This window comes from Puntigrus tetrazona, chromosome 20 (genome assembly GCF_018831695.1).
Source record: "Puntigrus tetrazona isolate hp1 chromosome 20, ASM1883169v1, whole genome shotgun sequence".
Lineage (NCBI taxonomy): Eukaryota > Metazoa > Chordata > Actinopteri > Cypriniformes > Cyprinidae > Puntigrus > Puntigrus tetrazona.
The window spans coordinates 21,816,187-21,840,193 of NC_056718.1; the positions used below are offsets into that span (position 1 = coordinate 21,816,187).

Sequence of the window (24,007 nt, forward strand, 5' to 3'; positions counted from 1 at the left end):
TAACGGCCACATATGTTCCTCTGTCCAATCAACTTTAAAAATGTTAACCAAAAGAAAGGTCGACAGATGTCAGGGTCAGTGTGTTTTGTCCCTTACTAACCAGAAACGAACACTGACAAGGTTTTCTCTGGACCTTAAGATTTTGCAAACTACAAAAACTGTGCAAAAAGTGCAAATTGCATACACTTTACCAAACCCATATGTCTTTCTTTCTTCTGTAAAAAAAAAAACACAAAATGTGTATATATTAAGATTTACTCTCTCTCTCTCTCTCTCTATATATATATATATGTGTGTGTGTGTATATATGTATGTGTATGTATATAAATACACACACAGTTGTCAACATTTGAAGTTGATCAATAAAGTTTATCAAAGCGAGAACACATTTTAGGTTTTAGGACAACTTTGATAAAAGGTTCAGATGCACTTCAAATGTTGACTAGTGTATATTAGATATGCAGGCTTTGGATAAATATTATTTGTAACTTCTAAAATAGTTTATAACGTTCTCGGAGGTGATGGCCATCTTGAATCTTCCAAGTCCCAGGAATATCACATAAAATGTTATGTTAAATAAAAAAATAAAGTGTTTAATGTCATCATTATACATTACTATACATCACTCTATTCTCCTATTAGATACTGTTCAGTGCTTTGATACAATATGTATTGTTAAAAGCGCTATATGAATAAAACTTATTGATTGATTGTGACAACGGAAACGTGCCTTTCACTCATTTTGAGCAGTTTAAAGCACTTTTCTCAACAAACCCAACGTTAAAGCAGCATTAAGAAGGTTTCTTTTAGTAACGTAGCCACTTAATAACAATCGGAAACTACTTAAACTGCTGAAATATGCCGCTTTTAATAAAAAAAAAGGCTTACAGTCTCAACACAAACCCTAAACTGACCTTTCCCTCGGGCACCAACAACAAGCAGATTCCCGCCTCCCGCTCGAGTAATTACCATATCACGTGACGCCAGGTGGGCGCGGCTTTCTGCGCGCTCTTGTCCAATACCGACATCTCGAGCGCACGGCGCAGAATGAAAGCGGAGCGAGTTCGTGTTAGTAAATACAAGCAGAGTGAAGACGGAATAAAAAGAGCGCTGACACAAAAAGCGGAATAAAAGCAGCACTGACACACACATTCAAGCACTGGCGGTGAGTGTCTATTGTTTCCGTATTTTAATTACTGCAGTTTCATTGTGCATTTTCTGATTTCTGTGGTTTACCGTGTAAAAATAAGAACCGAAATGAATCTGCTATTGGCGTTTAAAAAACTTTTGGTTTTGGTGATTTGATCTGTGAAAGAAAGTGACAAAAATCTTAAATGACAGAATAAGCATCAGAGCATACTGAAATGTCATATTCTGACTTGCCCGCTTGAACTTTATAAAACTGAAATAATAAAACAAAAAGCATCACGTGAAGTCTCATTCTGTCCTGATTTTTTTTAAGCATTTGCTTGTACTACGGTGTTACCTGGTGCTGTATCCTTTGTTGTGGTTTGTTTTTGAATCCCCTGCTGAAAACATCATCTTAAACCGCATGAAAATGGTTTGGTAAATAATATGGTGGTTTATGATGGTCTGCAATGGTTTTTCAACCTGGACAAACTGGTGTACTGTTTGCCTCTTGGAAAAAAACACCCTCTTAAACCAGCCCACAGGCAAGGGTAACCAAGACCAGCCAAGACCAGCAAACGATCTTGGGCTGGTTTTTCAGGAGGGATTAAGAGTTTAATTCTCCTTAATAATCATCTGTCCATATGATAATCTCTCTATTAATAGAATTACACGTTTTAAATAATTATTTGTCCCGATGACTACAGCATTCACGCGCTGGAAACAAATTGAGCAAAATAAAAAAACCGTCTCAAAACTCTTCTTGCAGTTTCTCAGTTTGACTAATTTCACTGCAGCTGCTATGTATTATACGAAACTATTCTGTTTGAAAGCATCTGTACTAATCTGCACTGTATCTTCCAGCTGATCAGATTATTCATGAACACTTCATAAACGGATTTGTTTGTTATGCTGGTGCAGATTTGAATCGTATTGTTTTCTGGGAAACGGCAGCAGACTCAACCCTTGATTGAGCGCAGGCCTGAGACTTCCTCTCATTTGTATGAGGCTCCTTTGAAATGTTGCCATTTGACATTTTGGCGGTTTTATTTGTGACTTGCCTGTGACTATCTTAGTCATCCCACCACGACACTTTCAAGAAAGAAGTTGCACCTCATGAGCCGATCTACTGTGAAATCATAGTTATTCGTTGTCAAACCGAATAAAACCCATACAGTTCAGTCACGGTTGCTTGTTCGTGCGAATGTGGGTGAGCTCTCTGTGATATTCAGCACTGAGGCGAACTGGAGAGTGAAGGAGAACAATGTTTTCCTGATGATTCAGTAAATTAATGAAGCAAAACAGCTCCATACATTTTTTTTAAATTACTTTTTTGTCATATTATGTAATTGAACAGCATGCGAATTCTCTAACGGTTGCACAGAGTGACAGTCTGTGGTATATTTCAGGGCGGTTTTGCTGACTCCGCCGATGGATGATGAGGAGGACGAACAGCTTCCTCGCTGCTGTGAAATACCGCTAAGAAACAAGAGCTCAGAGAACAGAGACGGCCCACAAGGAGAGGTGGGACAAACGGCTAACAGACACGGACGCTTTGAAGACAGATCGACGCAGACTGCCAGCTCTGTGCTGAATTCAGTGAGAGACGGAGATATGGCACCATTCCAGGGTTTGGAGAGAGATGCATCCTCTCCCTGCAGAGCTGTGGATGCCAGGACTGCATTTGGGGCTAACTGTGGAACTGGGGGCCTTGCGTCACTTACTATGGGCCCCGGGGCCCCTGAAGGGCCAAGAGCACTTTTTCATGGTAGGGAAGCACAATATGCATCATATAGTCATATATGTGTCATAATATTCACCCCTGGGATCTTTAAAAATTAAATTATTTTACTGTATGTACTGTGATATGGATTATATAAAATATTAAATATATAAATAGAAAATATGAACTGTAACAACACACACACACACACACACACACATACATATATATATATATATATATATATATATATATATACGTGTGTGTGTGTGTTTGTGTATATTATATACACATATTATTTTAATTTTAGCTCTGAGCATTTCAAACTGTTACATTTGTGTTGAAATTAAGTAATAAATTAAGGTAATGATTTATTTCAAGGTCCTTGTTACACGTTATATGTACTTACTATTATAATAACAATAAATTATGCATAATTAGGCCTACATGCAAGTAACACTAAACCAAATCCTAATCTTTACCAGATAGTAAGTACACTAGTTAATATTATTTAAATCATAAAAAAATTTATAATTACACTAAAACAAAGACACCTTAAAATAAAGTGTAACCAAAATGAATTCTTGTTAGGTAATTGATAATAATACATAAAGCTTTTTTTATTAAATAATATATTATTATTATTATTATTATTATTATTATTAACATTAATATTGTTTTCATCCTAAAGGAAATGCTGGATTTCGTTCCCACTTCCCCGCACTATTTGAACCCGTCCTGGATGGCACACAAAACACAGACGAGGCGGAAGGGAGACCAGAAGAAAAGGAAGATGAACGCGATGCGGGGATTAGCGTGGAGGTTCAGATCGGACGTAAACTGCGTGAAATGGGGGATCAGTTTCAGCAGGAGCATCTTCAGCTGGTAAGAGTGATTTCAGATCACACTAGTTCAAGGGCGACGGGAATCAAACGGGTTAAACAGCTTCGCAGGTGTTTGTGCAGAGACTCTGTGGTTTACATTGCAGTGGTTTCTGTCACGATGTGCAATGACATCATCGTCTGTTATTTCAGTGCTGCATATGCAAATGCTCAGCGGGAGAGATGACATCATTTTTGGTTTACCCGTCCTGTTTACTCAAGTGCTCTTAGATGTTATCACATGTACCTCAATAATGTTACAGTAAATGAGTTTAAACACTAGATGTTTATACAGCAAATTCATATATTAACCTTTTGTTTTTTACTTTTAGAACTATTTACAAAACTAAAGTTTGCATAACTATTGTAAACATATCTATATTTTAATTACGTTTAATTTTATTTGGTTTTAAAGGTTTTTTAGGGATGGGGCTTACTAAAATAATGATATGGGAGGTTATGATCATTTTTAAAAGTGCATTTTTATCATGTAAATATGGACTGTGAAGGAGTTGATGGTTGTAGTTTAAAAGCAAATGAAGACAAAACGGTCTGGTTAAATGATAGTGTGGCATTTGCCTGAGGCAAACATTTTCCATGTTTCCATTTATTTATTCTTTTATTTAAACTGACTGATAACATTTGCTTGTATGAGAAAACAAAATAAACTCACACCCTCTGAATTATGGTTAACAGGGATAAATTTAGATTCATCAAGGTTTCCAATAAATGCCAGTTGAGTTTAGTGTATACTCCGGCCCACTACAGTTTGTGTGTGATCTCAGAAAGAGGATGTGAAGTGTGTTTATACTGCAGGCTAAATTTAGACCCTGACTCAAGGTCCACGTCAGCAGACATGTGACCACAATCTCAAAAGTAGGCTAATGTAACACCTTTAGTAACACTCTGTATGTGTTATATGCTAAGGTGCCACAACTGAGGTGTTTTAATGAACGTGCAGATTTTATAGGCTGCGGAATGCGGAGATCAGCCACCATAAGCTCAAAAACTGAAATTTCGTCTTCTCACCGATTAAAAAGGGGCTGAATATTTCAAAAAGTTGAAAGATGACAATCCGACTCGGAATAAATGGGTCAGTTTTATTTGAGTTAGTAAATGGTAATTACAGTTTGCTAACACTTTTAAATCTAGCATGCCTTCAGTAAGAGAGGCAGCTTATGCAATACACTGCAATAGTCAAGAACTACAACACACGCCCACAACAAAGCTTGACTGCTAATTGGCCGCTTTAACTGTCCATCAGGGAGATTTACAGGGAAGGGGCGGGGTTTGAAGTGAAGCTTGAGGCCAGAGCGCCATCTTATGGCAGATGTATGCCATTTTGACCCTGTTTACTTTCTTAAATAGGCTACTGGTCTTACTGTGCATGGTTTATTTAAAATAACTTTCCTTTTTTATATAGATTTACAATAATGTTAACCAACAGTTATGATTGGTATCTTAGATTATCCACACAAGTAAATCACTTTTCGCATTATGGAAGAAAAATGGGTTGTGAAAACTGATGTGGACTTTAATTGTGAATGATTTGGTTATATATTAGGAACTCTCTTGGCTAATAAAATGCAGTTTTTTTTACCTATGGCAAAATTCAATTTGATGAACAAATATATTTGGTTTACTTTTGTGCAGTTCACTCAAAGGGGCCAGATGGGTTTGTTCCAGCTTGTGACGGCACTCTACAACTTCCTTTTTCCTCAAGAAAGACCCCGAAATGCAAGAGCCCAGAGATGAGAGGCCACGGCGCACCTCTTCAGGACCCAAATGAGTTTTACGCAGCACTGTAAGATGCGCAGATCTGGATTTACATGGCTCAAAAAGAAGGTTGCCGCTGGTCGGAGACTTTCCTCCTTTTTTTGAAGAAGCCATTCTCTAAATGGAGCGTTGGAGGAAATTTTCTGCAGGTTGCATATCAGTAGGAAGATTATTCTGCCTTATGTCTCCCCAACACGTTCACATATTGAGCGGATCTCAGCGCCTTAAAACCCTCAGAAAAAGAAAGAACTGCTTCAATAGGCAACAAGCTGTGAAAATACTCAAGGTCAACAGCATTCGAGTATTTGTGCTGACTTCAATACACCTTCTGAACTCCGACGCATCCCAGAACAGTATATTCATCTTTAACTGCTGGTGTATCACAGCTTATGCTTGATTCACTGCTGTTAACAGTGTTATTTTAACAGAGATGAAGGACAGAATGGATCCGATGAGATGCGATCCAGAGGCCAGTAACATCATAGAGGACCGACACAGAACTGAAAAAACTTTGTTCAAATGCAGAAAAAACAACTTGAACATCAGGTTTTAATACCTGTATAACAATCATGAGCCATTTCTCAGAACACGGAGACAAATATGAATTTTGTGATTTTAAAAGGGTCATTTTTTCTTATTAAGGGAGAATGCACCATACAATTATTTACAACAATTTTACCCTTCTGGAATATTAGTTTGCCTTAATGAATTCTATTGTTCTGCTGTCATATATCACAGGCTGACATGATTTCTCTCAGGCACTGAAGTATTACTTGAGATATCAGTGTTTATAGCATCTCTTCAGTAATTGGTGACATTCAAAATGTGCTCAAAGAGCATACACCAAATCATATTTTACAGTACAACTCAAGCGATAAATGCAATCAGTAATATCTAATCCAATCTACAAGTTACCATATAAGAATATATTAAAGTTCTAGCAAGAGATGTGTTGGTATATATATATTATGTCAATCAAGTTATTGAAAAGCGTTTTTTACTACTGTAAATGTCTTAAGAGGGAAAGTGTCTTCTGGATAGCGTAAATATGCTTTAATTAAAGGGTCAGTTAGCACAGAAATTAATATTACGTAATCTCTTACAAACCCTCATGTCATTCCGAGCATTCATGTGTTATTTTCTTTCTTCCATGTTAAAAAAAAAGTTTAGGTTTTCTTTAGGGTAGCGCCATGTTTAATTTTGGCGGGAACGAAAACGAATCGTTGAGGGACAAACGGTGCAAAACTGCATTGAGTTAGGACATTTTACACAGTAGGCCTACATGCCATCCCTCAGACTCGTTTTCGGCTGCATAAAATTATACATGGCCAGGTTTGTAAACGAAGACAGAATTCGCAATTTTTTTTTTTTTACGTGAACTGTCCCTTTAAGAATGAGGACGTTAATGAACTCAGATGTAGATTTCTATTGGAGCGTCCAGTGAGGTCACGTCACGTGACTGGCTAATGACCTGTCGCCGATATGAATATTTAAGAGTTTGTATATGATATGCGACAAAGCGGGGTAATTTATTTTCCACATATATATTTGTAAACTCATATTGTAAAGTGAAATTAATATAAATACGAGATTAACGATTTAACTTAATTTATCGGAAATAGATATCGTTCCATGCTTTTCTGTGGTACAATCTACTGAGGTGCCTGTACTTTTCGCGGTTTACAATTTTACATGGTTTGCTTGTGCATTATCGATAGTTTAATACACATAATATCGTCGGTATAGTGTTGTTAGAGACCATGAAGACGGCGTGAGTATAACGCAAGGCTGTCCGAGTCCGCAAAATCCACATCATTCCTTGGCAATTGTTACGATTTCAGACCATTTCCTCACAGACTTTCCACGGAGGTGATGTTCCAGCGCTGTGATGCGTTCTTGTCCTGTTGTTCTTCTGACAGGTGTGCCTCAAATGCTTGTGTGTTGGTTAACGATGACACTCGCAGACAATCAAACAGCTGAAGGTGCCTTAGAACAGCAGGCCAACGATGATGAAGGCTTGGGCGTGGACTTATAGATCACACACGAACGAATAATACCTCCGGCTAAACAACAGGGAGCTCAAAACAGACTGTCAGAGAGAACCTGAAGTGATGATTTGCAGGAACAGGCCGCTGCTGCTGCTGCCTCATTCATCTGAAATGCCCTTTCAAATGCACTCGTCTCAGAAAGTCGTCAAAGGAGTAAAAATGTTTTTACTTTGTTTCGAATGTGTACGGGACGTTACTGCTGGTTCTTTTTTTAATTTTGCTACTTAAAATTACTATACGGTTTGATAAATATATTAAATGCTGTTATAAAATTGTGAAATAAGATGTCTTTTTTTACGTATATCATAAATGCTGTCATATAAATGCTGACACTTTTTCTGCAATGTTCACCGCATTAAAATATTTATGGATACTCATTTGAGCTCGGTTTGTGATTACTTTCGATGCGAGAGATTATATACATATATTACTAAAATAAATACAAATTCTAAAAATTATTACTACCAGTAGGATTGCTCTTAAGATTACTATAAACGGTAATCATAAAATTATAGCTTGAAGTTATTTTAAAATATAAATTTAATTCTACAATATATAATAAATTATAATATTAAATTATATTTGCATTGTGATTTATTTTAAAAATTTAACTATAATTATTATAATGGATGCAATTTCATGACAAGATATAATGTTGGCTATTGTAATATAAATAAGAAAAACAAGGTGTATTATTGATGTATTTATTATTCAATGTCGGGTAAATTTTAAAAACAAAATAATATAACAGTAATACGATTTAGATGTTAATTTGTTTTATTACAATTTATTCACATTTTTCAGTTCATGAGTTAAAGTAAAAAAAAAAATTAAACGACTGTATAAAAATAAAACAGTTCTTAATGGTGTTGCTTCGGTTTCTATTATAAAGTTCAGACAATATTGAAATGCTCCACATTCTTATGAGTTTCATCAGATTTATTTTTATTTTTTAAATTTAAATTTTTTTACATGCAATAAGAAATTGTTTAATGAAATGCAATTTATGTTACCATTAATAAATTAAATCATCAATTGATAAACTAGTTTATAAAAATAGAATATATCCTATTTGAGATGATTAGTGATCAAGTTAACTCAAATGATCACAACATGCAAAAAGACAAATAAACAAAACAAAAAAAAAAAACTAAAAAAAACGATCAGTCCCTGGCTGTTATAAACTCTCAACACAGTTCAAATGAACATACACACACAAACACAAACACAAACCAAATAACAATTCAAAAGTTCGAAATTTAAGGCCGGATAAACACAATCCGTCCCTGGATCACATTAGAGTTTGGCTTCTAAAGCTTGTGCCGATGACACTTCCACAGGGCCCTGCAAACATAAAACACATCATCACTAATAGATAATCAGTAAAATTGCGCCCCCTGTTGGCCACAAACCAGTTGCATGCATACCTCTGCAGTTAGTATGTTAGTGGATTAAACGAAGGTTAAATGTTAGTACACGTCGAGCACCAAGCTACAATGAACACACACACACGCACACACACGTACAAAGCTCAAGGGTGAAGCGTTCAGACAGAGTAGGCAAAAAAATCATGAACTTTGCTCTCTGAGAGAGAATCAAAAGCACATCTGAATCACTTCATAAGCAAGAATTAAAACGAGCCTTATCGATCGTGAATCAGAAGGGCTGATCGCGTTTGCCACCCATACCTGAACCACAGTGAGCAATAAAATCAGGCAGTAATTGATTGATCACATGTGTGTGGAGGGAAGGAGAGACGTCCCACTGTGATCCTGAACGTCTGACCTGCCCAATGCTGCCTGTCAAGACACACACACACTAATCTGTAAACATGAATGGATTTAGACAGATAGGAAACTAGAAGAGAAAATTATATGATCAGAGGAGGTTAAGTTTAAAAAAACATTCATAAAACAGAAATAGAACATGATTAAGTGAAAAAGGAAGAACAGGTGAAAAAAGATGGGAAAAGTACATTTTGTTTTTCTTATTATTAGTCTTTTTTGTCACCAAGAACACGGAGAATTGATCAAAAGTGTCATTTAAAAAGTTACAAAAAAATTATATTTCAAAATTAACTTTCTATTAATAATAAATCATGGTTTCTATTAAAACATTTAGCACTTCACATTGTTATAACAAATATTGTTATAACAAATATATATATATATATATATATATATATATATATATATATATATATTATACATATATTTATATATATATATATATATATATATATATATATATAAATTATATATTTATATATATATATATATATATATATATATATATATATATATATATTATGTATATAATTCTACAACATTTACTCATTTTATACGTTACCTGAGCAGTTAAATTAGTATTTTTCTTTGTATGCATTTTCCACTCAATGTTCTACTGTTCTGTCATAGGTCATTACACTTAATTTTTTAAGTTGCATTATCTTTTCTTCCTTTTCTTTGTTGTCGTTCTGTTTGTTTCACGAAAAAGCAAAAACACTGTTAAAAAGACTATTTAACATCTATAAGAAAATGTTTCTTGAGCCGCAAATCAGCATATGAGAACGATTTCCAAACGATCATGTGAGACTGAAGACTGGAGTAATGATGCTGAATTTTTGCTTTGCATCACAAGAATAAATGACATCTTAAAATGCATTCACATAGAAAAAGGTTTCACAACATTACTGCTTTTACTGTATTTTTGCTAGAATAAATGCTGCATTGGTGAGCAGAAGAGGCGCTTTTCAAAACTCGTACCAACTCCAAACGCTTGGATGATAATGTAGCGTGTATGAAAGGAGAGAGGCAACGAAGTGGAAAAACAGAGCACGATAATGAGGAACTGGAAAGAGAAAGCGAAAAGAAGGAAACATGGCATCAAGAAAACGTGACATCGCGTGTAAAGATGGACTGATGGTAAAGAAACAGGATGAAATGTGTTTATAGAGCGGGTTTGATTCTCAAAGCATTTCCCGTGTGTCATCCAATCACAGCGCTGGAGTGTCAACACAATAAAAAGTTCAAAAGCGCCACGGGAGCTTCTCTAGGCTGAAGACCCTCGAGAATCTGCAGGAACACAGCTATCAAACCAAAAACACCTCTGAATGAACACTGGACTTCAGGTTAAAACACAACAACACAGAAACGTGACAAGAGTGTCGTTTTCTTTAGTATGTGCGGCACGTTAGTGGGCATGAAATTAATTCTATAGTAGCAATCTGACAAACAAGAGACGCGCTAGCAGAAAATACAAACAACTTATTGCTGGATGGGTAGGTCATGTAAAACTTCTACCATCAGTATATTGCTTATAATGTATAAAGTGTTTTGCTGATAGGTTTGGTTTGATACTTACAGCTGCCAGTGCTTGCTGGTTTGCCAGCTGTCTGCGTAGATCTGACTTAATACAGGCTAAGATAAAGAACAGAAATTCAATAAAGACAGACGTAATGATGGTTACTATCTACTAAAATGACTGATGCAACCTGCAAGCTTTAGTCTATCTAATCAGTATCCGAATATAAAATTGATAAATCCCTCAAAGAACATGTCCAGGGCATCACTTTTTTTTTTTTTAATAAAGTAATAAATCTTCAACCTAAAACGATTTCATGTTCTTTAGGCAAATTAATAATGATAAGAGAGATTTTATTATTTAAAAAATTTAATTAATGATAACATTAACGTCAAATATCAATCTGATTTAGGCTTGAGATGCAAGTCGTTGTCAACGTAGAAGCAAAGTTTAAAAGCAATTAAACTTTGTTCCTCTATGCATGAATGTTATATGAAGGACTATATAATTACTTCACATGAACGTTTATTGCTTGGAAAATTAGTTGAACATTAACAAGGAACAACCACATAAATAACTGCAGCCAACGTTATTATTGTAATTAAAATATTATATACGAGTTTATAACATTTAGACCATACACCAATATGCTACAACCTGGCATTTATGAAGACATGCTTGTCCTGACAGCACAGCTAAACATTTGATTAATATCTACCTTCATTTTAAAAGCCTTTTACATGTAAAACTAACATGTGTAGGCTCGGTGTTTGGACCCTGAAGGATTCTGGCTGTGTATTTTTCTGTATTTCTGTATTTACACAACCAAGTGCATACTTTTTTTTTCTGTTTAATAGCTCATACATTAACAGAAACATTAGAGGACACCGCAGCTCTCATAACGTCACATGAATTTAAATATACAGTGCTTTCCAAGAAGCACTATCAACACCAGGAAGCAAAATATATTCAAAAGTAACTATAGTTCATAGGACCAAAAAAAATTAAAAATTTAAATTACAAGGAAAAATTCATAATTTATCAAGTATAAGCTACACTCGATTAAAGAGGAACAAATGCTGAAGTAGAAGAGCATAGAACGATCTGCACCTGTAATTATGGTTCCTATCAGGAGGAAGGCACACAAGAACAGATTCCCAGCCAGAGTATTAAAAGAGTCCATGATTTTCCCCTGACAGATCGTAAAAATGATCCCAAATACCTGTATTAAAAACTCACAATCATTAGAATTGCTAATAACTCCGTATCAACAGTGAATTCAATACAAAATAAGACGCACGCGATTATAGATAACATAATTAACACTAAATATCACACACAAACCTGTGCAGAACAGTTCAGAAGACCCGAAGACGTCCCCTCCGACTCTGGGTAAGTCAATTCGACTGCAAACTCAAAACCGAGGGGAAGGTAACCCGTCATGAAGAACCTGCGCACACAGACAACACATCTAGGGAAAACTTATACGTGACCTCGGACCAAAACTGGGGTAAGCCTATGGGTGACAGTCATTAGCTGCTATAGTTAAATAGGAAAAATAACAAATGTGTAAACGGTGAAACGGTTAAACCGTTTGCACTACAAACCGGTGTGTTCATAAATATAATACGCTAAGACACACCAATTTTCCATATCATGCAGCAAAATTAACTGCTGGGTACATCTACAAACAGCTGGAAAAAAGTAAATTAAAAAAAAGGTTTATATTTGGAGCAATAGCCAAAAAGACAATGTAAGGGCCAAACTGCTTTGGGTTTAGATTTTTCTTGTATTGTATAGATTAAGCAAAGATCATGTTCCATGAAGATATTTAGTACATTTTCAGACCTAAATACATTAAAAAACAATATTTGATTAGTAATATGGATGGCTGAGAACTTCATTTGGACACCTTCAAAACTTGTATGGTTGTATCTTGGCCAAATATTGTCCTATCATAACAAACCATACATCAATGGAAAGCTTTATAGATTGACATTTATGACTGGTTTTGTGGTCCAACATAATATATAACAGCAAGAAAGAAACAAAAAATTAAAGATGTTTTCAATTTGAAATCTTCTGGTACCCGAGAGCTCCTGCTGTGATGAAGACCACCCACAGGTGACCCAGGTCCAGGGTAAAAGCATAAAGCACCAAACCCACAAGCGACATCACATACACGGCTAAAGTCGTTTGTCTGTGGAGATATGACAGAGACATCGGACCGGTTAAATCTCTCATCAGGATCCGACCTGTAGAGTATGATCGGACAATTGAGTTTGATCATATTATCCAGTGCAGCTGGAAATAAATGTAGATCCAGTGATAAATAAATGTAGATAAATGTAGATCACTTCCAGTGGATTTAGTAAAACGGCAACTGCTAAATCTGAATTTAACATACTTAATCACTTTGTTTTGTCAACTATGAGCACTTAAATTTTTAGTAGAAAATGTTTTGGTTAAATTAAGGCACAACTGTGGGACATTAATAATGTGTGTAACAACTAAATATCTCAATAACACTCAATATTAAAATACATAAGTATTATCTGAAAAGTATCTGACGTATATATATCAGTGAACTCCAGCGACACATTGTCACAATATTGTCAATGTTAGCTGAACAAAAGAAACATCACAATGTCCAGGAGGGAAAGGCGTGCTGCGAGGGGTCAAATACACTAAAACAAAAGGTCACATAGTCACTAAAGTCTAGGTTCACGGGTCAGAGATTCAAACACCTGGATAAACACACTAAACCGAAGCACATGAACAGACTCGTGGTGGAGGGGGACTCAAAAACACACTTATCTTTGAGGAATGAAGACAAATGTTTATCGAGCACTGTCGCTGTCTGAAGGACATTTTAAGATTAAAGTCCAACTTCTTACTTGTACGTCTTAGATCGGTCTAACCAGATCCCACAGATGAGGGATCCCACCATGCCAGCGATCACGATGGTGAGGCCGATCCTGCCGGCGTTCACCTCCTCTCCCTGTTCAAAAGAAAACATTTTACAAAAAATGCATTGAGTTCAGTTCATCTGGATAAACAAATAACGTAATCAATGAATCCCACCAACAATGCTAACATGAAAAGTAACAAATGATTTCAGTAAACCGAAATGATTTATGCAAACTGCTTTTAGCTCAGGGTTAGAGCAGGCTGTGATTGGCTGGATAGGAGGGGGCGGGAGGGACTTACAGGATAGTGTTCAATGATCATTCGGTTGAGAAGCGTACTGACAGCATAGAAACAGCCAACATTCAGCCCTGAGGAACAAAGACGGATGAAGTGAAAAACAGAGACAGGCTGAAAGAATAAACTTGCAATTTAAAAAAAAAAAAAAAAAAAAAAAAAAAAAAAAAAAAAAAAGGTAGTCTGGCCGACAGCGGATATGTCGTGCATCTACTGAATGTCTTCACATTTCTGAAACAGCTGTAAAGATATAAAGAGCTCTGCATTCCTGCTGGATTATTTCTGTCAATGTTCAGCCAGGTTAAATGGAGCTACAGGCCTCTCATGCAAGTATTATTTCACAGGTGTGTGTTTGTGTGTGTGTGTGTGGAGCATAAACTCAGTGCTAATGTACTTCATTCCAGTCAAGTTATGACAAATCCGGTGTAGTATTTTATTTTATTTTATTTTATTTTTTTCAGAAGTAAATGTCATTTTCCATTTACTTGCAAACAAAATTGCATTAAAATTAATCTTCATGCCATCATAAGCTATTCATATATAAATGTAGAAATAAACACGTTTTTGAAAGACAGCGTTTATGTAATCAAAAATACAGTAAACATAGCAGGGTTCCATTTAAATATACTTAAAAGCAATTTATTATAGTTAGGCAAAGCTGCATCTTCAGCATCATTACTCTAATCTTCAGCGTTAAATTATTTTGCACAAGGAATTCAAATATGCTGATTTGCCGATCAACAAAATATTTATTATTTATCAATGTTAAAGTGCCCCTATTATGGTTTTTTGAGCTTTCATGCAGTGTGCAACAGCTCTAAGAGAATCAAAACATTATTATAATATGTCATTATTATATGTCATTTGCTGCCTCTCAAAACAAAGAGTTTACTCTGAATCATAAAAACAAGATGTTTTTAAAATGAATCCCAAGCTGATTCATGTCGACATTAACATGAAACTTGAGCCCACCTGATGGTTTTTCTCACAAACATTGCTTTATCAGGCATTACAGGCATAATGAAATGAGAATAAGACCAATCACCACAGATTAGTGTCAAATAAAGGTGGGGTTTGGAAAAACTAATCGTTGAGCAATAAAAGTAAGAATAAATGCATATTATAAGACAATGAAGTGTATTTTGACCTTGCATGCTTGTCAACCTGTTGTTTGGGGCTCCCAAAACCAAAATATGAACCCTTTGTTACCCATAATAAGGGCATTATAAAACAGTTGTGATGCTAAATATTTTTGTGGAAATCTTTAAACAATCATGGAAAAAATGTTTTATGAGATAATATTCTATTTTAGAAAGAAAGAATAAGTAATTTGGCTGAAGCTGATATGGCAGCTGGCACTGACGCAAATCCATTTTTTCTGGCCCATAACTGCTTTACTAAAATGTTACATAGTCATAATGTGAATATGACTAAGTAACAACACGTGCGTGATCTGAGGAATCATTCATGGCTGTAGCAGGATAAGTTATATGCTGACGTTAAAAAAGATCTATTCATGCTGACGTTTTCAGTAACAAACTACGACTGTGCGTTTAAATGGCAAGCAAGCATAATGAACCCCAGTTCGAGGTCCTGAATGGATGTGTTGTGTGCGCGGAGTAAGGCAGTCACCGTAAGTGATGACGAGGAGGATGAAGGCTTTGTTGCGGAGCAGCCTGAGGATGGATGCTGTGTATGAGTAGCTCTCGGGAGAGATCCGCCGGGATGCGGCCTGAGAGTGGGTGGGAGGGATCTCCGGACGCTCCTCAAACACTGTTGAAAACATAAAAACACAAACATACAAATCACAGAGAACTCTCCATTTACATCGTCATTGTCAGCCGGAAGCTTTATATGTGACTATGGACCACAAAACCAGTCTTAAGTCGCACAGATAAAATTATATACATTTATAAAAAATTTAAAAAAAGCCAAAAATCATTAGGATATTAAGCAGATGTTTCATGAACATATTTTGTAAGTTGCCTACCCCACGTATACATACATATGTACATATAGATATAACTGATTTGATTGTTTCAGTAATATGAGAACTTAATTTGCTCAATATTTACATTTTTAATCAAAAAAACCATACATCAATGGAAAGCTTATTTCCAAATAAATTACCCTTATGACTGGTTTTGAGGTCCAGGGTCACATACATCCATATTTTGACATTTTTACTTGTTTTTTTCATAAATAAAATTATAGCATTATTTATGTCTGTATGTGGGTTTTCCAGATATTAGGCCAATTAAAAGCATTAAAAGTTTTTGACTGAACCTCAGAGTAGTACTGGATCCTCAAACTCTCATCAAAGCCTCATACAATAAATAACCGCAGACCGTTTTCAATTCTCTGCTTATTTGCGATGCAAGGGTAAATAAAGAACTGCTTGTTTGAATTAGCAGAGCGTCTTCTTCACTCGAGAAACTCCATGTCTATAAAGTCTAATGCTTTGTGTGTTTAAGGGGCAGAGAAGTGTGTCTTAGCCCAGTTATAGCCAGTGCTCTATTAAATATCCTTTTCTTAGCATTTCAACATTTGCAATGTTACTGAAAGACAGAAAAAAGCTGGAGTACTGAAGTGATTAAAGCTTCATTAACCTAGACAAAAAATATCAGAGCTGGTGAGGTTTTGGCACAAATCTAATGTTTGACAATATAAAGAGTTAAAAAAAAAGCCATTTGAAATGATATAAGATAAAAATATACTTATACTCTTAAATAAAAAGACAATTCATGTCTAAGTGTTAAATACAGGAGGTACATTTGGGTGTAAAGCTTCTTTAAGCCATTGTTTTGACATCCGTGAATGTTTGCGTTTGAGTAAAAATGTAGCCCGCTGCCCCCAAAACAGCAGGTGACTGAACTCTATACATCCTCTATTAAACATACACTAGATATTACAAACTCTGCAGCAGAATTCAAAACGCAGAGCTAACAGACAGTTTATGTTCTTTACTAAAGATTTACACAACAGGGGATGTTTAGCAGAAAACCCCAGGTGTACATCACCATTCGATGAAACCAAATAGGGAAGGATTATAAAAGCATAATGTTTCCAAAAAAGGTTTGGAAAAAGAAAGCGCGTACATTTTTGGGCAAACTGTCTCTTTAAACCATCTTGTGATTTCCTTGTTTAACTCTCTAGACAAGCATTTTCGCTTGCGAGAACAGAACTGAACGTGACTTTTTTGTGGCCTTGTAAAGATAAAAACGGGTGGCTCAGCACATAAACAACAAAAAACAACAACATGTAGAGTAAAATAAGTTGAAACTGAAAAATCTCATTTCCCCTTCTGCCATCTGGGCTAAAGGTCAGACAATCATCACCACTGACATACTCCGTTTGCCCTCTTACAAGTAAAATAAAAAAAAAATATAAAATGCATTGTTAGCCAACAAACTATATATATGCCATTTCGTGTATTAAAACTATATGTATAAAATTAGTCTGTGTATATGCAGGAAGAAGAACAGGGTAAGACTCGACAAAAAGTAGATCAGACAGGCACCAGAAGATAATAACACACTAAAGTTAGTGATCTCGCTTCATGCTGCCTACATGGACAGCTGCCTTCTAAGATATCATCCTAATCTTTGTCGAAACTCTGAAATGACGGGAACTCCCTAACTCCTTGTGCCACACAAAAAGACTCGCAATTTGATTTAAGCATGCTGCCAAGATAACAACTGCCATGTGAAAGACATGCAATAATTTGGCTAAAAGAAGATAACACATAAAGCACTTGAATTATGTAGCATCTTATCCTATGAACTCCTTTGGAACTGACGTTAACGTTTGCACTTACCGATAATAACCAGTACAAACAGGAAGGTGGCCACCCCCGCCGTGATGTAGAACATGACTCTGATGTAAGCCGCCAACTTGTCCAGATCGTCCACATTTGGAACCAGTATTGGTGGAACTAAAAAGCCTATGGCGATCCCCAACTATAAATAAAACAACAACAACAAAAAACTGAGGTTACATAAATGCCACATTTCCAGCTAGGCTTGATTAGCTGCCTAGTTAAAATGGCACTTGCTTTGTTTCTGTCCACTCCCTATTCTCCCTAATTTCTGTTTTGAATCAGTACAGATGTTCTGTTTTGAATCAGTATGTATATGTATGTATGTATATATATATATATATATATATATATATATATATATAAAACCAGACACATATGATAAATTAAAAACAACAAAAAACAGCTTAAGGCTGAGAAAAACATAGCAAAAGTATAGCAAACGGTGTAAAAATTCTCTTTTTTAAAAAAAAAAAAAAAAATTTGTTTTCATTTATTTTTATAAAACATGTTTTTTTTTATTGTGTTTGTGTGTGTTAGCTTAGCTGTTTTTTTTTTTTTTAAGTTAGCACTATTTAATCAAAACAAACAAATCAAACAAATCATTTTTTTTTTTTTTAAACAATTTTTAAAAACAGAGTTCTCTGTATATAGATGGATAGACAGATAAAAAATAAAAACAACAAAATGTTTAAAACGGAATAAAATGCAGAAAACATTGGTTCAGTGTATGAAGAGCGATTGTGGGTGGGACTATGTTTGCTGACCAATAGCAAATGGGGCGTGTTCAAGATACCTGTGTGGAAACAGTCATTATTTTTTACGCTAGTAGAGCAAACTTTAGCTTTAACTTTCACAGTACAGTGCAGTTAAATGAGAAATACTCTTATTATTATTATTATTATTATTTCACTGAAATAAAACCCACCTGATTTCCGAAGACCCCGATGGAGCATGCAGTGGACACTTCTTCCGATCCGAACCACACCGACGCGATGCGCGAGGGCATCCCGAGGATGAACACCTGAGCCACCGAGCAAGTGAACTGACCCAAAAATGTGACCGGAAAAAGGTCCGGTCTCGCGCTGGCCACCTTGATCCACGTGCCCGTGCAATTCAGAGCGGCGGCCACGAGCGCGATGACCCTCAGCCCTTTTTTATCCAAGAGCCAAGAGACGGGGAAAATGAGCGGAATGTACGTCAACATGTAAATCATGGACATCCAGTCAATGGTGAAAGAGTCCACGCCGTAGAAGCGCATGAAGATATTGTTGATGATTCCGTATTGAATCCATTGATAGGAGTTACACAGCGAGTACGAGCTGAATAAAAGCACTATGACCCATCTCTTTTTATATAAACGCGTTTCCGGCGGTGTGTTTCGGTATTCAAAAGTCACCTCTGCATCGGTGGAGTCTGTTTTTGGGAAATACTTGTTATCGTTCACCTCTCCGTCCGCTTGCTTTGATTCATCACCCATTTTCACTCGAACTTCCCTGAACGACTCATTCATTCATAATGAGGAGACGCCGGTCTAATATTATTGGAACTCGCTGCAGTACTGTATAACATGTCAAAGTCTGTTCTAACTAAATACGTTCTACATAATAAACGAATGACATGTTACCTGAGTTTAAATGCTAGTGGATGAACCTCCCATAGTGCATCAGCGCATGCTTTCCTCTGCTCGGACTTAATAAAGTGTCCGGTTGCCGCAGCAGAAACTCTTCAAACATTCGTTGAAACTTTCGTCGCCGTGATGAAGTTCCTGACGTGAAATAACTAACTAGAAGAGAAATTCATAAGCAAACGGGAGCGGAAATGGGCGGGGTTTTGCTGTAAGGCGGTTGTGTCAGTCACGTGACACTCTTGAGCAAGTAATTAGAACAACAATAATGAGAACAACGATACAGTATACGCTTCAAAACTAAATTAAAGAATTACAGAAATAAGTAGCTATAAACGAAGGGGTGTGATTCGATCAAGTCCTTCTGGAACGATAATGTAAATATTTCCAGTTTTAAAATATAATTTCTTTTCTTTAAGACTTTCCTATTCAGTAAATATCAATGAGATAATTAATTACGTATTTTGTGTAATGCTAATTAAGAACAAAGCATACTTGTTATATGTTTACCTGGTCAGTGAGCGGAAAATTGTACGTCGAAACTACATTTCCCATAATTCTCTAGTAGCGCAAAATAAACAGATGATGCCACATCGGAGAGTAAATCACTTATAAGTACTTATTAGCGCGGCAAATATAAGTGAAATATAATGTTTACATCAGGAACTCAGCAGTTTTATAGCGATGAGCAGCGCAGCATCAGTACTGGAAAATGTCGTTTGTGATAACAGAGCACATCAGTTTATTGAATTGTATTATAGTGATGCCTGGAGTGGGTTTTACCTTTTATTCCAGATACCAATTCTTGAAGTCAGGATGATCATTTTTAGTATGCAAACACCCACAAAAACATGAGATTTGAATGCTATTCACTGTAGGACTCAACTTTTTGAGCCACAGAGCGCCCACTATTGGTTAATACTTTAATAACACAGACTTGAAACATCCCACTGGTTTTAGATCACTGATGTTTGTGGGCAGTACGAAAGAGATGGCGCCCTCTGCTAGGTTGGAGCTTCCGGTGAAGTTTTGGCTATTGACGTGTGGAACCGGATGTGTCAAACTCTGCGCCATTAAATGCTCCAACTAAATATTTCCAACATTATAAATATTAGCCCACATAACATGTCCATCTGGAATAAAAGGTGTATTTTGGTGAATAGAAAATCTTTGTTTATTGATGATTTGGTGGAAAAAAGGCATATGGTCATATTATGGACAACTTAGGGAGTATCTTAAGTTATGAGAATATTTTGTGGTAAATACAATGTAAGTTGCCCCTAAAGCATATGGTAATTGTTTATTGGAACTTTGTTTTACAGGACCAGGGAGGGATCTTATATATTTTTTCAATTTGATATGAAAAATGTGTTTGAAATTAGAACCAATTTTCTTACATTCTGTCACCCCTAAATGTAAAGAGGTGCATTTTAAAATTCTGAATCACATTTATCCTGCAAAAAAGATTTTTCTGTCTAATTTGGTACAAACATTCTGGAATGATGCATTCTGTTGGATTTACCAAAGATGACCTATAAAACTGATCCTTAAAATTTGGCTCGTTAATTAAGGATAAAAAGATATTGTATTAAATAATTTGTTGCTTCTGTCAAAATATTTCATTCATAAATGTACATTTTTGAAAACTCCCCCACATTTAGCAGTGTTTAAAGAGGATGTATTTGGAGACATTAAGAGTAAATGAAAAGTCCCAAAGCAAGATATTTATACTCTTTATTGGAAGATTTTGGTTTCATAATCTGAAAAATATCTATTTACCTACCTCTTCTCTGTCTTTATTTATTTATTTTTATTACGATTGAGTGTGAATTAAAATTGAGAGTACTGTCAGTCTGTTATGAATGCATTTCTGCATTAATAAAAATAAATATTATTAAGCTAAGTATTATACATTAAGTATTTATTACATTACATTTAACATGTAAGTCTACATAATGATACTAATGTCAATGTCTAGCTATCATGGCATTATGAGAACTGTACAATTTTGTTTTAAAAATTTGTTCTTAATTGCTCATTACAAACAAAACACAAAATATAATAGATATGCAAATAACAAAGGAAAATAAAATTCCCCTCATCGATGTTAGACAGTATACTGGCATGATTAACAACAATATCTGCATCTTCACAGTCAAGTTTAGTATGAGACAAAATCATTTGCTATAGGAAAATCAGGAATAAATTAGGAATCATTGTCTCTTATGATTAGTGACTTACAGCACATTCATCAGTGATGAGTCTTTATTAAACACTTTAAATGTGAAAATTAATTTTAAACTTTTCTGAAACCAGGGATAGAATAAAGCATAAATTATGGGATTAATGGTGGAGTTCAGAAAGAAAAGCATGACAGTAACATCTCTGACATAAAACAAATCATCACCACTGTATGGAATCACTAAAGAACAAATATAATACGGCAGTAAACACAGGAGAAAAATTATGACTAGAATCCCCAGCAGTATTGCAGCTTTTCTCTCTGATTTGTCACTGACTCTGTTTTTGGAGGTTTCTGTGCTGTTATGAACCTTAAGGGCTCTTATAGCAGTTGCATGTCTCTTAGCAATGACAAAAACATGAGTGTATAAAATTATAATAAGTAAACATGGCATAAGAAACACAACAATGAGATCAATGAATGATGAAATTCCATCTATAATAGCAATACATATTCCTGGACATGTGACATCAGTGAAATTTCCATTAACAAAAAGAAGAGTGAAGTTATAAAAGAGTGAAAACAACCAGTTAAATAAAGTTGCTATGCAGATCACAGTGGGTGAGATTTTCTCTGAGTAAAAAAAAGGAGAACTTAAAGCCAAAAACCGATCAACTGCTATCAGAGCCACAGTGTGAACAGACACACTCGTTGCTTGAAAATTCACAACTTTTAAAGCAGAACACATCACTGGTCCAGAGATCCAGCATGACTCAATAACCCAAGACAAATGCAGTGGCATCACAAAAACTCCAACCAGTAGATCAGACACAGCCAGAGAGAGGATGAGGATGTTAGCAGGTGTGTGGAGCTGCTTGAAGTGACTCACAGAGATGATGACCAGCAGGTTTCCAAACACGGTCAGCAGAGACACAGCTGCTGCGGCCACATACAGAATCACATACACAGATAAAGAAACTGATCTCTCTGGACATGAATATTCCTGACAGACATCACTTCGGTTCACTGCTGTAAGATTCATTGTGGAGTATTTGGAAGAATCATCCAAACAGAGTATCGTTCCATGTGACTCCGGTTATATGAAGTGCAGCATATACATATGCTAGCTGCAAGCTGCCTTTTATACACTTGACATGCTGACTCTATCTAAGACCGGCAGCATCAAGGGAGAAGAACAAACAGCTGGGAACTGATTTACAAAAGTGTCACACAAAGCTGATACAAAAGCATTAGGGAAGTTTTATGAAATCAAAAGCTAAAAGTAAAAAAATCGAACCTTTAAAATACTTATGCATATAGAATATGCTTACTTTGAGTTGATCTATTAAAAAAATAATATTTATACACTAACTTTCACAGTGTTGCAAGTAGTATATGTAATTTTCTTTGCACTAAAACATCAAAATACTTGTTTGCAGAAATTTTAAAAACATTCATATACTTGTTTCTCCAAAAAAAACCCAATACTTAACAGTATTTCAACATCTCAGGTTAGAAGTCGGTGGAAAACACTGCAGCCTGTACTGCAGCACCGGGAATCCAGCAAACAAACAGGGTTGGAGATCGCAGGTTTTACATTACCTGACCTAAAATCTATTTAAAAAGCTGTGTGACCAGAAATAATAAAACATTGATAAATCATCTTATCAGTTTACAGTCTTTATGTGTAAATTTTCTTGTTATGAATGCATTTCTGTGTTATTGTTCAAAGCACTGAATAAAAATAAATAAATAAATAAATAAATAAATAAATATCCATCCATCCATCTTTTACCACTTATCTGGGGCTGGGTTGAGGGGGCAGCAGTCTAAGTAGGGACGCCCAGACTTCTCTCTCTCCAGACAATTCCTCTAGCTCTTCCGGGGGCACACAGAGACATAGTCCTTCCAGTGTGTCCTAGGTCTTCCCCAGGGCCTCCTCCCGGTGGGACATGCCTGGATCACCTCCTTCGGGAGGCATCAGGAACAGATGCCCAAGCCACCTCAGCTGGCCTCTCAATGTGGAGGAGCGAGTGAATGAGCTCTTCACCCTATCTCTAAGGGAGCACCCAGCCACCCTATGGAGGAAACTCATTTCGGCCGCTTGTATCCGGGATCTCATCTTTTTTATCATGACCCAAAGTCCATAGGTGAGTAGGAAGGTGAGGTCCATAGAGTAAGAAGGCAGATCGACCAGTAAATCGCGAGTTTCGCCTTTCAGCTCTGGTCCTTCTTCACTACAATGAAACTTTACATTGACCACATTACTGCAGAAGCTGCACCAATCCGTCTGTTGATCTCTCATTCCATTCTTCCCT

At 35.9% G+C, this 24,007-nt stretch overlaps 3 protein-coding genes across 7 annotated transcripts; 1 reads left to right on the top strand and 2 right to left on the bottom strand.

Moving 5' to 3' along the window:
- The first annotated feature begins 1,016 nt into the window (after window positions 1-1,016).
- Window positions 1,017-7,933, top strand: bmf2 (BCL2 modifying factor 2). The gene is made up of 4 exons (XM_043220582.1): window positions 1,017-1,165; window positions 2,538-2,896; window positions 3,543-3,736; window positions 5,386-7,933. The coding sequence occupies exons 2-4, from the start codon at window positions 2,560-2,562 to the stop codon at window positions 5,485-5,487; spliced, it is 633 nt and encodes a 210-aa protein (XP_043076517.1). The 5' UTR covers window positions 1,017-1,165; window positions 2,538-2,559; the 3' UTR covers window positions 5,488-7,933.
- Window positions 7,934-8,368: 435 nt separating this feature from the next.
- flvcr2b (FLVCR heme transporter 2b) lies at window positions 8,369-19,615 on the bottom strand. Of its 5 annotated transcripts, none has more exons than XM_043219612.1 (11): window positions 18,809-19,615; window positions 17,881-18,022; window positions 15,696-15,836; window positions 14,070-14,137; window positions 13,757-13,860; window positions 12,949-13,059; window positions 12,204-12,309; window positions 11,970-12,081; window positions 10,920-10,975; window positions 9,906-10,032; window positions 8,369-8,900 (listed from the first exon to the last, which is right to left on the bottom strand). In XM_043219612.1, exons 1-10 carry the CDS (start codon window positions 19,391-19,393, stop codon window positions 9,949-9,951), a joined length of 1,509 nt encoding a protein of 502 aa, XP_043075547.1. In that variant the 5' UTR covers window positions 19,394-19,615; the 3' UTR covers window positions 8,369-8,900; window positions 9,906-9,948. The 5 variants fall into 5 exon arrangements, with proteins under 5 accessions (XP_043075547.1, XP_043075546.1, XP_043075549.1 ...); XM_043219611.1 differs by having other exon boundaries at window positions 8,369-9,355; XM_043219614.1 differs by lacking the exon at window positions 9,906-10,032 and adding an exon at window positions 9,245-9,355 and having other exon boundaries at window positions 18,809-19,613.
- Window positions 19,616-19,772: 157 nt separating this feature from the next.
- On the bottom strand, window positions 19,773-22,744 carry LOC122324883 (trace amine-associated receptor 13c-like). Its single transcript, XM_043219616.1, has one exon. The coding sequence runs from the start codon at window positions 22,729-22,731 to the stop codon at window positions 21,745-21,747; it is 987 nt and encodes a 328-aa protein (XP_043075551.1). The 5' UTR covers window positions 22,732-22,744; the 3' UTR covers window positions 19,773-21,744.
- Window positions 22,745-24,007: the final 1,263 nt, after the last annotated feature.

Excerpts from the sequence above, each read along its gene's own strand:
- bmf2 (XM_043220582.1), top strand. The coding sequence starts at position 2,560 with ATGGATGATGAGGAGGACGAACAGCTTCCTCGCTGCTGTGAAATACCG. Across the intron at positions 2,897-3,542 it reads GCCAAGAGCACTTTTTCATG|GAAATGCTGGATTTCGTTCC; the intron begins GTAGGGAAGCAC and ends TTCATCCTAAAG. Across the intron at positions 3,737-5,385 it reads AGCAGGAGCATCTTCAGCTG|TTCACTCAAAGGGGCCAGAT; the intron begins GTAAGAGTGATT and ends ACTTTTGTGCAG.
- flvcr2b (XM_043219612.1), bottom strand. The coding sequence starts at position 19,393 with ATGAATGAGTCGTTCAGGGAAGTTCGAGTGAAAATGGGTGATGAATCA. Across the intron at positions 18,023-18,808 it reads TCGGGGTCTTCGGAAATCAG|TTGGGGATCGCCATAGGCTT; the intron begins GTGGGTTTTATT and ends TTTTATTTATAG. Across the intron at positions 15,837-17,880 it reads GTTTGTACTGGTTATTATCG|TGTTTGAGGAGCGTCCGGAG; the intron begins GTAAGTGCAAAC and ends TGTTTTCAACAG.
- LOC122324883 (XM_043219616.1), bottom strand. The coding sequence starts at position 22,731 with ATGAATCTTACAGCAGTGAACCGAAGTGATGTCTGTCAGGAATATTCA.